We start from the raw sequence: 17,063 nt of genomic DNA on the forward strand, positions 1-17,063 counted from the left end.
AAAGTCTAATAACTTCACCCCACAGGTCTGCAATATATGCAGTGGCCTCCAAAAGTAAATTTTGGACTTGCATTGCTTTAAACAAAATATCATATGCAGACAAATCTTTCCTCTGAAAAAAATCTTGCAATTGCTATTATTTTAAAACATCTGGTAAATGTATAAATTGATGTATACATTTTTTGATATTTTATTAATGCATTCACACTTTTAGAAGTTGGCTTGTTTGAATCCATGTCTTGCACGTACAACACAACAAACAGACTTCAATAAAAGCCTGGGTGATACTACAACTATGGAAAATAAAGTACAGTAAACCATATCAGCAGTCCAACGCCTCTCTGTTACCGTAACAATACATCACAACCCTGCCGTCAAGCCACACCCCCTCAAGGTCAACGGTGCATCCATCACCTTCATAACACCCTGCACATTCAAACACTTCTCATAATCCTGAGATAAGAGCAGGTGGTACATAGACCAAGCAAAGCTGAAAACCAGAGGACTCACAAACGAGACCCTTTGGCAGAATACGATGCCAGGAGACACGCACCTGAAGTTACTATGCGTAGTGACTTTCTTGTGCACCCTTAACACGGAGGCTTATTCTGGGTACGTTGTCGACTCTTTCAACTTCTTTAAAAAGTGCCAGGTCTACAAACGTGGCACAGTGGTTATTCTGTGAACTGTATCTTAGCACTTTCATTAATGTTACTCTTTCTGTTCTTCTTCTGCAGATATGTCTCACTCGCTCTACCCGATAGGAGGTCAAATGCGGGTAAGAATTATATTGATTTTAAAAGTATTTCTCTTTAAAAGGGCCTAGAATTGAAAACGCTGCAGTGCCAAACAGAGCTGTCAGAAAGCATGATATTACAGTTTCAAAGCAATATGAACAATTTCTCGCAACACTGACTTAGGACACAAACATCTGTTATAACAAATCAAAACAGAACTGTGTTTTTGGTTTGTTTCAAATGGGTTGATTAAATTCTTACACTGTAAAAATGATGTGATATCTATTTAAAGGGACAGTTCACCTTAATTTTCTCATCCTCATGTTGTTCTAAACCTGTACAAGTTTCTTTTTTCTGGTGAACACAAAAGAAGATATTTTGAGAAATGATGGTAAACACACAGCAGATAGTGACCATTGACTTCCATAGAAGAAAAAATATTTTGAAAGTATTGTGATAAATGAAGAAGAAGATATTTTGATAAATGATGGTAAGCACACAGTTGATGGTACCCATTAAATTCCATCATATTTTCCTATTCCTACTACGGAAGTCAATGGTCACTATCGGCTGTGTGTTTACCATAATTTCTCAAAATATCTTCTTTTGTGTTCATCAGAGACGAATAAATTCATACAGGTTTACAACAACATGAGGATGAGAAAATTGTGACAGAATTATCCCTTTAAAAAATGTTGGTAACAATGTTGCACATAAACATTTTAAAAAGTACTTTTTAAGGCTTATTTTGTAATGAAATTAATGTTAAATCATGTAAAATTATAATGTATCTACTTAAAAAAAATCTTAAATTGGTAACACTTTAAGTGTAAAGTTTAAGGTGAAAAAAAACTTTAAAAAATACTTAAATTGGTTACACTTTACATTACACTTTTAAGATGAAAAAACTTACTTTAACTGAAAAAAACCATATAATTAATACTTATATAAGAAAAGCAGTAAACTTTATTATTATATACCACAATATGATAAGCAAGTGTAAACAAATTCTGTAGAAATTACAGTATTATTGGCAGTTGTTTGGCAGTAACTTACTGTAGATGGTAACGCTTTAGATTACAGCCCGGAAAGTACTACGTAAGTACAGCGAATTTACAGCGTATGTTTCTGTAATTATTGTTTACTTATGAAGTACGTACGTGTAATTATAAGGGAACAATTTATAATATTTGGGGAATAAAGGGGTAACAACCAGGAAAAATACAAATAATATATGCAGTAAAGTACTGCGTAAGTACAGCGAATTTACAGCGTATGTTTCTGTAATTATAGTATACTTATGAAGTACGTACGTGTAATTATAAGGGAACAATTTATAATATTTGGGGAACAAAGGGGTAACAACCAGGAAAAATACAAATATTATATGCAGTAAGTATTTTAGATTACTAAACAACAAAACTTGAAATTCAGTTAATGTGTTTATGCTATTTATTAGTACGATACAATTTATTAAGGATTTTCAATAAAGGTTACTTACCTTAAGAAAGAAAAAGAGTACAGGAATTTGTTGGGTCACCAAGCAAAATTAAAAATAGGCAAGGCAACTATGGTGAAAACAAAGTAAGCAAAACTAGAACCACACTCTTAGAACGAATGTGTTAAAAACAACACATTAGTGTTGATTCTGGGACGACACACTAAATGCGTTGTCCCAAAATCCACCCATCTCTGTGTTATTATGGAAACAAAACATTTTGTGTTACTTTTAACACAACTTGTGTTATATTTTAACACAAAATGATACATAATGTGTTAAAATTACACATAATGTGTTAAAAACTTAACACACAAAGATGTGTAAAAAATTAACACATACTTTCTAAGAGTGTATTTTCTGTAGTTACTGTTTTGTGTTGTTACAGTCTAAGTCAAAAATTTTTACCCCCTTGTTTCACGTAGTTACAGAGTAAGTACAGAATCTGCGGGCTGTAAATTAAAGTGGCACTTGTTACCCCCTTGTTTCACGTAGTTACAGAGTAAATACAAAATCTGCGGGCTGTAAATTAAAGTGGCACTTGTTACCCCCTTGTTTCACTTAGTTAAAGAGTAAATACAACATCTGCGGGCTGTAAATTAAAGTGGCACTTGTTACCCCTTTGTTTCCGAAAATATTATAAATTGTTCCCTTAAAATTACATGTATGTACTTTATAAGTACACTATAATTACAGAAATGTATGCTGTAAATTCGCTGTACTTACGCAGTACTTTCCGGGCTGTAATCTAAAGCGTTACCCATTATTTTTAGTGAAAAACACATAAAATGGCATTTCATTTCAAAATGTACTCTCCAAATGCAGTCCCATGCAAACTACAAATCCACTCAAAAGTAGTAATGTCAAAAATCATTCATGTACTTACTAAATGTACACAAATTTATTCTTCCTACAAATTTAAGTGGATTAAACATTTTAAAATGAAGTTGAATTTATTAAGTAATGTGTTCATTTAGAATGATTATTATAATATTCACAACAAAAAATGTGTAGATTTCATAAAAAAATACGTTAATTAATTTTTATTTTATTAAATCTACTAAGTACTTGATAATTTTTTTACAGTGTCCACTTTAGTTTTTGTTTTGCCTTTTAATTTTTTTCCCTGTGTTGCAGATTATTTCACAAAATGTGATTTTGGCAGTGATTTGGCATCAATCTGCGATTGGACCTCTGAGGAACTCGGCACACAGATGGGAACAGGTAACACAATGAAACTGTAGATAGTAACTGCAATGCATTATTTGCTTATCCGTTTACTCTAAAGACGGACAAGTTCATTCAGTCAAGTCAAACACAACAGTTAATTGGTTTTTAAAAGCACACAGCAGTTTTGTTAAAATTAACTTGACCTCCCACTTCCGTAGTGGCAAAGCTCAAAAATGTTTTTGTGAAGCAAAGTTCAGAGCCTTTGCACATAAATGTTTACAACAGTGTGCATTTCAAGGTTGATCTATGAACTATGGCCAATCTATGAGCAATCTACAGTATGACCAAATCCTTGCAACAAAAAGTAAACAGTATATATTAACCTACTGTATACAGATTATATATCCAGCAAACTGAGCAGCTTTTCAAATCCAACCACTACCTAAAATCAATATCAATATTAAACTGTATATAACCTCATACATGAATACAACATTTGAGAAAAGCACTAAACTTTTACAAAGAAAAAATATTGGATTCATAAGGACCATTGACACAAGCTCTTTCTCCTCTCTACTTTTCTTACCAAAGAAATGTAAATAAGTGAAACTTGTAAAACTGTTCAATGCAATTGCAAGCTACCAATAATTAAAACAAATATTCAATAACAGCTAAAGCTGAAGTTTAGAAGTGAAAATATGCTGAAAAGCAGTATGTTACCAAACAAAACACAACCAATATGGTTTATTTGTATGTATTTGCATATATTATGCTTAAATCAAAAAGATGTTTTACAAAAACCAACGTACAGTACAGAACAGGACATAAACTGACTGTTTGTTAATGTTAATAATAGCTATTTTTATTTATAAAGTTTCGAATGCAAAAGCAAAGATTTCTCTCATATCTCCCTTTTTGTGCGTAAGCGGCAAAGTAATAAAATATAACATCTAACAATATAATATAATGCAGCAACAAGTGATTCTGATCATTGGTGTCGTAGTGCATTAAGCTTAATTTTCAATGGTAATGCCAGCTGTTATGGTGCGAGGGCCAAGCGTCTGCTCCAGCTATGGTTCTATAACAGGTAGAAAAGCCATATAACAGTAACACTTTCTTTCTGTTTAAAGCAGGGGAAAACATTCCCTCTCAAGACATCCATCCTGCATTTCATTTGAAGAGCGGCCTTCTGAACATCTCAGTTGACTCCTGTCTGGAGTTCTGGTATTACAAACCCAGTCAGAAGAGTACTGAGCTCAAAGTTTTTCTAGCAGAAGGTATTCAGCAGACATTGCTCTGGAGCTCAGACAGCACTGTGAATGGAGACTGGAGACAAGCCTTCATCCCTTTGACGGCCCGCCCAGATGAAAGCATACAGGTACAGTGATTAAAAGAAACAGCAAAGACACAGAGGTGTCTGTCTGATAAAAGACAGCAAACCATGTTTCAATGTTTGAGATCATTTTATTGTACAATTCACCGATGTTGATTCTGTGTTTGCTTTCTGAGCTGTATGTTAAGCTTGCTTGCCACCTTAACAAAACACTGCATATGTTTATTTAAGGAATAGTTTACTGAAAAAAATGGTCTTTGCTTTCTCCACTCATGTTGTTTCAAACCCATAAGAGTTTTTTTAGGGTAACGCAAATGAAAACCTGTTGCATTATGTTAGTAATTACCATTTACTTCTATTACAGTATGCACAAAAATGGGTTAAAACAACCCAATGGGCTATAGGTTCACCCTTTTTGACACAACAATGGTTTAAAAATAACCCAGCATTTTTGTGTGTGATTAAAAAAAAGTCAACATTCTTTTAAATTCCTCCTCCTGTGTTCAACAAAAAAGTCATAATGATTTGAACGTGCACAAGAGTGAAAAAAACTAAATGTAGGGCTGTTAAAAGATTAATCGTGATTAATCGCATACATAAAAGTTTGTGTTTGCATAATAAATTTATATGTATTGTGTGTAATTATTATTTTGGGGAGAGCGGGGCACAACCTAACGCTTTTTTTTTCATTAAAAAAAATTGAGTTTGATTAATTACACACATCTCTGCTACAAATGAACGTTTGTTTCTAGTAGTAACCATTCTTGGACAATTACACCAAACGTGACAGAAGTGCAAATGTTACAACTTACCCCATAGGTGGGGTTAATTGTAACAGGCAGGGGGTTACTTGTTACACTTGCTAAAAATTAAGTTTGCAGGCAAATATTTCAATACTATTTTGTCTATATACTTGGATATTGTTTATATATCTGTCTATAGTAGACAGGTATCCATACTGTTTTCATTCATCCAGCCCTTTTCTATCAATAGTTCAATTATAAATGGATACAAATGTCTAAATATATGAGGAAAAAGCAGCACAATTATGACAAAACATTTTTTTTTTATATGTGACCCAGTCTGTAATAACCATATTACAGTTTTAAAATCAAATTCTGAGATAATGAGCATCAAAGTCTGATTTTACCCATTCATTTTATTATGATTTCAATCTTTGATGTGACCTTATTCAATCAATATTAAAGTTATATTAAAGCATGTAAATAATGTTTTCCACTATCGGACATTGGATGATTATTTGAAACAGCCGATGATCAGGGCAAGATTATATCCTTGCAATCAAAAGGGTCAGAAAACACCAAAACTCATACCGTGTAATTATTTTGAATTACATAACAATTAAAACAGAATTGCTGTTTGTAAGCTCTGCACTATGAGAATATCAAAACATAATAACTTGAAACAAGAACAAAAAAGGAAAACTATGGGTATCTATTGGTATCGGTAGATGTCATTCAAAGTAATTAAATATTGGTATCGACACAGAAACGTTGTATTGTGAATACCTAGTACGATGGCATTTTGGTCTTAAGAATTAATCTCTGATCTCTGACAGGTTATTTTTGAGCTATCAAAAGGTCTGCAAAAGGAGGACGAGCCCGCCTTCAACAGAATTGGAATACGGAGGGGACAATGTGGTACGTGACCTACCCTTATGATTAAGACAAATGTTGTTACTTCTCTGACCAACCAAGTTTACTTCATAAATCCCCCGAATCATCCACAGGGATCCAATGCCAGCCAGGGGCTGAATTTTGGTCGGATGAAACTACTCGCTGTACCTGCACTGACCAGCAACTCACCTGTTCCAAGGACTCCGGATTTGGCACCTGCCATGTGGCCTCTGATCCACATTACACCACATTTGATGGCGTCAGCTTCCACTTTGAGGGCCCCTGTACATACATCTTGTCAAGGGTCTGCGATAAATCTGGGTTACTTCCAGAGTTTTCTGTAGAGGTGAGAAATGAGAAGAGGGGAGACTCGCCCTTCGCCTCTGTTCAGCAGGTGAACGTCATCATGGATGGTCTAAGAGTGGTCATGCTAAGAAGAGAAAGGAGTAGAGTCATGGTAAGCTATTCACGTTATTCGTCAATGAGATATCACTTCTAAAAATAATCTGCGTTCCTGTAGCTCAACTGGTAGAGAATTGGATTAGCAACAGTATTTTGAGCCAATATGAACCAAAGATGCTAAACTTATTTGGTCAACCAGTTTTACTAAAAAGCCATGCTAGATAATCCACTAAGTTTTGCTAACATCTTTTACAAGGCCTTTTAACTATTTGGTAGAAGACGTTCTGAGTTAAGATCTAAATCTGTTTGCAAATGATAGTTGCTGCATGACACTGTTGTTGTCTAAATCAGGCAAATGGTATTTGGATGAATCTCCCGTTACACCTAAAAGGGAATGGAGTCATCATTGAAGCCCAGGGAGATGTTGTGGCCCTTCAAACAGACTTCCAAATGTCTGTGTTGTACACTGGATCTGGCGCGGTTCAGGTTACCCTGCCCAGCAGTTATTCCAACAGAGTCTGCGGGATGTGCGGAAACTTTAACCAGCTGACAGAGGATGAGTTCATGGACCGAAACGGCTCAGAGGTGGAAGACGCCCGTATTTTGGGTGAGAGATGGTTGGCTGATGCTGAGTGCGAGGACCCGATCCCACCAAGAGTGTGTACAGAGCTGGAAGACAATGAGTATGCCAGCGATCATTACTGTGGAGTGCTAACATCCAGACAGGGGCCATTCGCAGAGTGTTCATCAGTCCTCAATGTAGACAACTTTCTCCAAAGCTGCATGTTTCATATGTGTACAACTGAAGGTGATCCTGAAGCTCTCTGCAATACCATACAGACTTTCAGTGATGCATGCAATAAAGCCGGGATCACGGTTTCTGCCTGGAGGAACTCAACATTCTGTCGTACGTATTTGCTAATTATTTGTGACCATGAACAACAAAACCAGCCTCAAGGACCAATTTAGATTTATACACACAAAGCTGAATAAATAAGCTTTCTATTCATGTATGCTTTGTAATGATAGGACAATATTTTAAAATCTGGAATCTGAGAGTGAAAAAAATCTAAATATTGAGAAAATCCTTAGCAACTGCATCTACTAACAAAAATTAATTTTTTATATATTTATGGTAGGAAATTTACAAAAGATCTTTATAGAACATTAGCTTTACTTAATATCCTAACGATTTTTGGCATAGAAGAAAAATCAATAATTTTGACACAATATATTTTTGGCTATTGCAACAAATATACTCGTGCGACTTAAAGGCGTTCTAAGCGAATCTGCGAGACGTTAGTTTTTGTTGACGTTTGAATTGTTTTCAAATAGACGGAGCGTAGCTAACTCCTCCCCCTCCCTTCCGTGCTTTCATGAATGCGCCTAACCCCCACCCCCAAATCCTTCTTGTCGTTTATTGGCTGGAACACTTTGTTATGGTTTCTGTTTGTAGGTTTGGCCACTGTGTTGTTATTGCCGTTTGTGAAGCCTGGGCTGTCTACAGAGATCGCGTTTTTTTACAGTTTGATCAGCGGACAGGCAGCAAGCAGATAGTGAGGAGATGTTTGCTGTATTTAACAAAAAAATGTTTTATGGTCTAAAACGCGTCAATTCGCTTAGAGCACCTTTAAGACTGGTTTTGTGGTCCAAATCTAGCACAAATCTTTACTATTTTTTTTAAACGATGTAAAAAATGTATATGTTTAGTATTTTCAATAACTGCGTACATCAATAACTGTGCAAAATTCCCTTTATAAATCCTAGTAGCAAAACAATGTGCGTATTTGTATCTTCACCTCATCTCCTCTTTAAAACAACCATAATGAAGAGTGCAATGCCTAGTTTTAATTTGCATAATGTAATCTGCATATGATTTTAATATGGATTTTCAATCCACATGACGGTACAAAACACAAGGAAAATATCGTTGCTGCCCAACTGAAGTCTCTAATCTACAAAACTGCTACTTTTTAAGAAATTACTAAAAAAAGTGTTTTTTTTAAAGCTTTTTTCAAGCTATGTCTACATGACAACAATGTAGTAAAATCTATAGCTGTGCAATTATGATTTTCATTTTTTTATTAAAAAACAAGATAACCCACTTAAAAAAAATATTGTATAATTAAAATGCTGCTGGGCCGATGTGTTTGTTAGGCACTTCGAAGGCCCTTTGACACGTGTAGCCTATTGCAACACTTGCTTAATAAAAAGGTTAAATAAGTCGGAGCCCATGGTGTAGTGGCAGTGCTCCAACATGTGGTGCTTTGGATTTCCGGCTCGTGGTCATTTGCCGATCCCTTACCCTCTCTCCTCCCTGTACTTAGGGCCCTGGTAAAAACTAAGAAAAACGTATTCTGTTGCATTTAATAAAATAAAATCATCACATACACACAACAACATTGTCAAAATGATACGCGTTTTCATGTATCTGCAAAAACGTCAAAAAATGCTGTATTGTGTGTGCCAGGCCAGAAGATTGTGATTTTACCTTGTAAAGAAATACTAGGAGATATGCATTTGTCTACAGAGCAATAAATACAAACAATCGTGACAAAGACAAATTTTGTAAACTTAAATAGCACAAAGACAGTTCTGAAGCTCCCCATTATTGTTCTGGGCCCGGTTCCCCGATAACGTTCACTCTTAGCGCGCTAAGAAGACTCAAAAAGATATATCTTACCAAAGTTGTTTGTGTTCCTAAGTGTGTTCCCCGAAGTGTCTCTTAGGAAGCTTCTTAACACGCTGCCTCTAAGAACGACGTAACAATGACGCTGTCCCAAGTGAAGGTGCTGAATTATTTGCAATCGATCTCTCAGGGATCGATTTTCCACTTCACGTGAAGGTGCATTACAGCGTTAAGAACGACAACACGTTCTATACAAATGGAACATTACTCAAATTATTCCAGTAACATTTATTTTAACATAGTTTAGTTATCTGTAAAATATAGACTATTAATTAAATTATCAAATTGTCAGTAATACGGGTAGACGAACCGGGTATCCCTCGCTAATCATCCACCCTGCTTATTCCGTTGTGCCACTTGTGCCGCTTATTGATGTGGGTTTAACGACTTAAAAAAATTATATAATACACTTTTATACTAAAGGTAAGGTACTTTACAATCAGAATTACTTGGCAAGCAGCTGTAGTACCTCTGTTTAATGCGGTATTGCTTGCCACTAATGTTTTCAATAAAAAACAACCTATCTACAATAAACAGAGAGAGTTAGATAGAGAATATGGTCTGAGAAGATCCACCAGCTCCATAATGGGTTGTCTTGGGAGGCAATTTTTTTTATTTAGCCACGTCAGGCAAATTGTCAAAAGGTTTTAAGTGTTGCCTAATAAAAAAAATTGCCATGGACTAAACGGTTACGGGGTTACCGGTGTTACGGGGAAGTTTGTCCCCCTTTTTTACCTTTAGTGCAGTGTTTTTATAGCGTTTTTATCACATTATACATTTATTCTTTATATACATTGAAAGTTTTAATGGCTACTGAGATTATTTTTACAGTATGAATCATATTATATGTATAATATATATTTATAATGTATGGAAACATAACAGTTTTAAAACAAACAGTGAAGAGAGAAAAACGGAAAAAGACATGCAGGCTATATGTTAAAAGACATAAAACTGTCAAATATGTAATATTTAATAAATTGTATAATAGAATATATGATATTATTGCTTTTTAGTATAACCAATTGAAATCTTTAATCTTTCTAAATAAATTATAAATGTAACGTGATGAAAACGCTATTAACATAGAGGGAACAGACTTCAATGAGGAACAAACACCGGCGCCGTCTTTGATTCATTAGTTCTGATACCAAATAAAGTCTGCATAAATAGTCCTGTATCCATTGCAAACTTTTTGTTATAAGTCTTAAAAAATTTTATTATAAGTCTTAAAAATGTCCATATCATAAAATCATTGTCACCATACCATAGTTTGACTTGTACTGCGCTGCGCTGATTTCTAAAGACTGCGGCGATAGCGTTTTGCCTTCAAACAACGCTAAGAGAGAGCTTACGAATGGTCCAGACCAACCTTACGAAAGTGTGACTTACAGAAGATATACTTAGCGTACGAACGTTTTGGGAACCGTGCCATAGAGTTAAGAGAGAGGTTAAGGAATAGGTTAAGAACTACTTAGCGATAAGAACGTTTTGGGGAACCGGGCCCTGGTTATTGTCTAGACTGCTTTTAGATTGAATTCGCTCTTGCGCGTCACTGTTTTAACAGATTTGTATTTTTAACCCAAAAACACTGTTCTCGTGTAAAGAAACGTTACAGTCTTCGGTTAAAAATATTGACATCTAAACAGCCTCTAGGTCACTTATTATTCTTCATGTATGACCTGTAAATTCTGTGAAGGGAAACCACAAAGGCATTGTCTAACAGATATTTAATGCAGTTTGATTTCCCTGGTTTCTGTTGTAGCTCTGGTGTGTGGACCTCAAAGCCACTATAATGCCTGTGCCAACGGCTGTCATGACACCTGCTCCAGTCTGGATACTGCAGGGGGTTGTGGGATATGTGAGGAACGCTGTGAGTGTGACGATGGCTTCTTGTTCAGTGGAGGAACATGTGTGCCGATTGAGGACTGTGGATGCTGGGTAAACGAACAGCATTATGCGGTAAGACGGCTTAGATCAATTAAAATATAAATGTACAAATCATTATACACTATAATTTCCACTGCGATATTGTAATACTATCATGCTATCATTATTTTAAGGATGTCTTAACGTTTTCCTCTGTGTCCACTTCAGATCAGAGAGACATATATGGAGGCTAACTGTGAGAGATTGTGCGAGTGTTTAGGTAACGGGAACATTCGCTGTTCACCCGTCGCCTGCCTGCCTGATGAAGTCTGCACGGTTAAAGATGGAGTCGTGGGCTGCTTTCCCTCCAACCCTGTGACCTGTAGGGTCTACGGTGACCCCCATTACATCACCTTCGATGGCAAGGCCTACTCTTTCTGGGGAACCTGCAACTACACAATAGCAAAGACATGTGGGCCTACCGTCACCCAGTTCACTATAACCGCAAGAAATGAAGGGCAAGAAAACTCTGCGACATCATCTCTTAACTCGATAGCTCTTGACATGGAAGGCTTCCACCTCACCATAAGAAAAAACAAGTTGGTTCACGTAAGTGTTTTTAAATGCTTTGCTTGATGGTTGCTAAGAAGTTCTGGGTGGTTGAAAAAGACAAGCCCCAAGACTATAATAGCCTGGCTAATATCTTTTATCTACAACAGGGTTGATTCAACCTAGAACAGTCTGAAGTTGTGTGTTAAAATTGTTACCCTCCCTGTTCAGTTCTCGGGTCACTCTGACATGGCATCCAACCAATTTCTTTAGTTTACAGCCCAGATATTTACAAATGCATTAATTCTAACAAGAACATGGACTGATAGTCTGAGAACATGGGGTTTTAAGGGACCGGCATCAGAGTTTAATGATCCATTGTGTTCAAAGGCTTGTTGGCATTTGTTAATTCAGACTCACTCTGCAGGTGTGACTTTTGGATCCTGTTTGAAGAAGCTATCACTGAAATACTTTCTGACCTAATTGATGATACAGACCATCAATGGCTACCTTTACATTCACACCAATAATGTGATTATTTCCAATAATCATAGTACTAAGGAATTAATCGGAGTAAGACTCCGCGGTATAAATCTAGCCTTTATTATACATATCTATGGTTACAAGTACCCAGGGCACATTGGGTTACTATTTTCGCAAAAAAAAAATTATGTAAGCTAAGCTTATGATCTTACAATGCTTTCCTTAGGCACTAAACCTGCAGTTGTCCGAGTTCCGGTTCCATTGCAACTGATACTCAACTGCCATTGGCTCATCTGCGTTGAAAGGGTGGGGCTTAGCAAAGGTCAATTAAAGCGTTTACATGTCTGCTTGTTGTGATTAAAATCAGCATACTCCACATGTATTTTAAGGATAATTATTAGGAATTATATATCGGCAGATAAACCTATTTTTCCCACCATCTGACATCAGCTGATTGTTCAAAGAATTTGAAATTGTTGGGATTACACCTCATCTCATGCAAACACAACACTTCAACCATAATATGTGATTAAGCTCATCACAGGAAGAATAATCATAAAACATGTGGTGTATGTACACAGCCATGTAAACACTTTCATCATATCTGCACCGCATTAACTGAAGTGCGTTTTGTCATGCACCTTTACGTGCAAATTCGTAGTAAACTTGAAATAAGTTTTCCCTGAACTCGGCAAACACGACATTGCTTTCATTCAGAAACAGCGCAAAAACAAGACAGCAGTGTATAAAATGGTTACAGCTGTCATTGTCGTAATATTTCTGTCTTCATAACGGCATTGAATAAATAAATACATCCATAGGAACGTGTTTATCATTTAAGTAAATTTAAACATTGGACAGTAACGCACCCACAGTATATCTGAGTACATAGTATGTGCTGTGCATTGGGCTATGTGAAAAAGTACCACAATTGTTAGTGAATAATCAGAAAAATAAAAACAGGTAAACAGGTATGAAGAGGTTTGCTGGAGTCATGCATACATCTTACTGCGATTAAGTCCTTACACTGATTATTGCAAATAAATCACATTATCGTTGTTCATGTACATATAGTCAATGACAACCGAATTGCAGTTTGTACACTTCTAGGATTGACATAGGATGACCTAAGATGCCATTTCAAGTAATCAAAAATCAGTATTGGCACAGACATTCTAGCCACATCCCTAACAATTATGATTGGTGCAATTATGAATGTAATTGCATTGTTTTGATGGAAGTATTGTGTTTTCATTAGGGTAAGAAGTGTAATGTTATAATGTTGCCTAAATCTTATCATAATTGAATAATGCATGTAAATGTGGTGAAAGAGTTAAATGCACAGGAGTTTGGTGATTACTGAGAGTCTATAACCATTTCATTTCGGTTTTATTACTCAAAATACAGAAGATGTAGTTAACATTTAGCAGATTTTTATTGCCAGTTGCTGGCACATAATTAGGTCAGTGTAAATTATTTGTTTCCCACGTGGCACTTCCCATCATTTTTAAACGTGTGTGTGTGTGTGTGTGTGTGTGTGTGTGCAAGAGCTGCCATCCAAAATGTATGACCTATAATCTGTGTTTACAGTGAGTGAAATTTGAGACTTTTACAAGAACATAATGAGAAATGTGTTTCCCTATAACATTCAGCATTATTACTCATTGATAACATTTGAGGAGCCCTGAAAATGACTTACTGTATACTTCTAATCGGACAAACAATACTGTATTTTTTTGAGAGGGAATGGCTTCAGATACACCTATTTGACCTAAATACTCTTTAGTTCTTATCAGCAATATAACACAGGCCCTTCCCATATACGAGAGATCAACAAATCTGCCATCTAATTGATGATTGATACTGTTGTTGGCCTACTTTGCATTTTGACAGATAAAAGCCTCCGGTCATGAGTAATAATGCTTTGGGATTAACATTATCAAAAATATAATTCCTTATCTAGTTTTGTTTAATGTTCACTTTATTTCTAGACCACATATTATTACAACAGTTGTTGAGCATAGTGCTGTACAAACCGGACTTTGATAAAAAAAAATTGGATGCTACAATTTTGGATAATACAGCTAATCCAAACACTGATAAGAAAAACACACAATAAAACTGTGGTATATAAATTTAAATCAAATGAAATAAAGACTCGTAATGTGTACAAACATCACAGTTCCAGTGTCCATATATCAAAATAAAAGCTCAAATAAACTCTGCTAATATAAACAGAATATTTGTAGTCAAACTTAAGGCGCTCTAAGCGAATCTGTGTGACGTCACCTCTTGTTGACGTTCGAAGTGTTGTCAAACAAAACGGAGCGTAGCTAACTCCTCGCTTTCTGAAAGAGTCATGAACGTGCCCAGCCCCCACTCCTAAATCCTTCTTGTCTTTATTGGCTGGAACACTTTGTTATGTTTCGTGGAGGTAGGTTTGACCACTTTGTTTTTGTTGCAGTTTTCTGACCGCGTTTTTTCCGTGTGTTCAGGGGACATGTGTGTTCAGAGGACAGGCAGCTAGTAGATAGTGAGGAGATGACTACTCTATAAAACAAAAAATGTTTATGGCATAAAACACGGAAATTCGATTAGAGCACCTTTAAGTTTAAGTCTCACCTTCTTCATTTTTAAATAACTGGATTTTGTCACAGCACAGTCAAAAATGTGCTATTAACCACACAGAAAAATTTGAATGATTTAAAAAACCGGAAAGTAAATAAATAAGTTATCAAATTACGGGCAGGGTAACCCGCTCTTAAATGCAGGGATGTGTCGACCCTCTGCACCCGCGACCCTCTGCACCCGAAAGAGCTAACGTCTCTTTAACTTTCAAATACCGCTGCAGCCTGCATGGAGGCTCGCGATTATAGCAATTGTAATGAGGCAGGGGCCATGCTAGGTGGCTCCAGTGCATCATCGTACCACGGTTTAAGTCCCGCACCAATATTCGTGAAAACAGAAATGTGGAAAAACTGTTAAGCGGTGTCAACAATTCAGTACTACATAGTTCACAGTAGGGATGCTCCGATCGATCAACCGCAGATCGGTATTGGTCAATCATCGCATTAAATGACTCAATCGGTACTCGCTAAATTTAACGATCTCATTCAACAATCTTTCCTTTACTTTTGTCATCATAGGGCTCCTGAATGTGCCTGCAATTGGAGACAATTTTTACGCAGTGCACGCATTTTGTGTTACCTGCAAATTTGAATTTCTTTTTCTGCCTTTACAAAGATCTATTTTCTATATGGACACGCTCTGGTCCTTACAACGTGATTTAATTAAATAGCATTACACCCTATGCTCTAGGGCTGTGCAAAAAATCGACTGCGATTATCATGCGCGTGTCATCAGTAAAGCCGGTTTGGTGATTAGTATTAAATCGCCATCAGCTGCTTTCAGATGGAGCGGCATTTATTAAACAGACCCGTAGTTCACCGAGAAGCTAGGCAAAATCGGGTTCATAATCGAGGAAAATCGATTCCGATTTTCTATGCGATTTTTGCCTAGCTTCTCGGTGAACTACGGGTCTGTGTATAATAAATGCTGCTCCATCTGAAAGCAGCTGATGGCGATTTACTTCTAATCACGGAACCGGCTTTACTGATGACACGCGCATGATAATCGCAGTCGATTTTTTGCACAGCCCTACTATGCTCTGTTAATAAGTTTGGTATGAGAACAGTATATTAGCATGCTTTATTAACCCTAATAGGGCCCTTGGGGTCAATCTTACCCACAAGCCACTTTTATTTAGTTAAAAAACATGGTTCCCTTTATCTCAGTGGAATAAGATTTTGTGACTTTTCCAGATTATCTGGATAAAAAAATCACCAAAAACAGGCCCTTTGGGGGTAAAAATGACCCCAATTGAAATGAATGGGAAATGCAAAAAAAAAAATCATATTTTTTTCTTGTTATTCATCAAAAAAAATCAATGCATCCGGAATAAATCTGAAAATTTTGACACACACTGGTACTACCTGGTACACAAATGCAATATAGAAAAGACATGCTCAATCACACACACAGACGCACGCACAAAGACACAGTAAAACTTACACACACATAAAGACACACACAAAAAAGACAAAGTCACAAACACGCACGCACGCACGCACACACCCTTACATTTAGTCGAATTTATATGGCATTTTGTAAAAACAGACATTTCAAAATGCATCAAAAACTACAAAAAAATTCATACTATTTGAAATAATTTTTATTTTTAATTACCTTTTTAATGTTTATATAAACATACATTCACAAAATGTATCACTAAATTATTGATGTTGAGCAGTTGGCCACATCCAGTAAAATGAATGGGTCTATATGGGCATCTGCTGGTCAAAATTATTTATTTCCTAAACTGTAACCATAAAACTGTTTTTTCTAAATAACAAATAGTCGATTTTACAGGCAAGCTAATGGTGTAGTTGAGGAATTGAGTGGTAAACATGTACAAAAGTATTTCATATCTCCCAGAACACAGCATTATTGTATAGATGGGAAGTAAACAACAAAAAAGATATATTATTTGTATCATTAAAAATTTATATATTTTTTGTAATCACCCTTTTAATTTCTGGGGTCATTTTTACCCCCAGGGAACTCTAACGTGGAAAATAGGGGCTTATGAGGGTTAAATAGTACACAGAACATGTTACACACAGGGATATCTTATGGG

The 17,063-nt window shown here is 36.1% G+C and overlaps 1 protein-coding gene across 1 annotated transcript in view; it reads left to right on the forward strand.

Moving 5' to 3' along the window:
• The first annotated feature begins 459 nt into the window (after positions 1–459).
• Positions 460–17,063, forward strand: part of LOC135744143 (MAM and LDL-receptor class A domain-containing protein 1) — a 39,810-nt gene continuing 23,206 nt past the window's right edge. Inside the window, exons 1-9 of the mRNA XM_065262109.2 lie at positions 460–612; positions 738–778; positions 3,373–3,459; positions 4,536–4,783; positions 6,318–6,399; positions 6,489–6,832; positions 7,129–7,684; positions 11,232–11,428; positions 11,564–11,944. Coding sequence (XP_065118181.2) covers positions 536–612; positions 738–778; positions 3,373–3,459; positions 4,536–4,783; positions 6,318–6,399; positions 6,489–6,832; positions 7,129–7,684; positions 11,232–11,428; positions 11,564–11,944 — 2,013 coding nt within the window. The 5' untranslated portion in view covers positions 460–535. The remainder of the gene's footprint in view (positions 613–737; positions 779–3,372; positions 3,460–4,535; positions 4,784–6,317; positions 6,400–6,488; positions 6,833–7,128; positions 7,685–11,231; positions 11,429–11,563; positions 11,945–17,063) is intronic.

This window comes from Paramisgurnus dabryanus, chromosome 6 (genome assembly GCF_030506205.2).
Source record: "Paramisgurnus dabryanus chromosome 6, PD_genome_1.1, whole genome shotgun sequence".
NCBI classification, from domain to species: Eukaryota; Metazoa; Chordata; class Actinopteri; order Cypriniformes; family Cobitidae; genus Paramisgurnus; species Paramisgurnus dabryanus.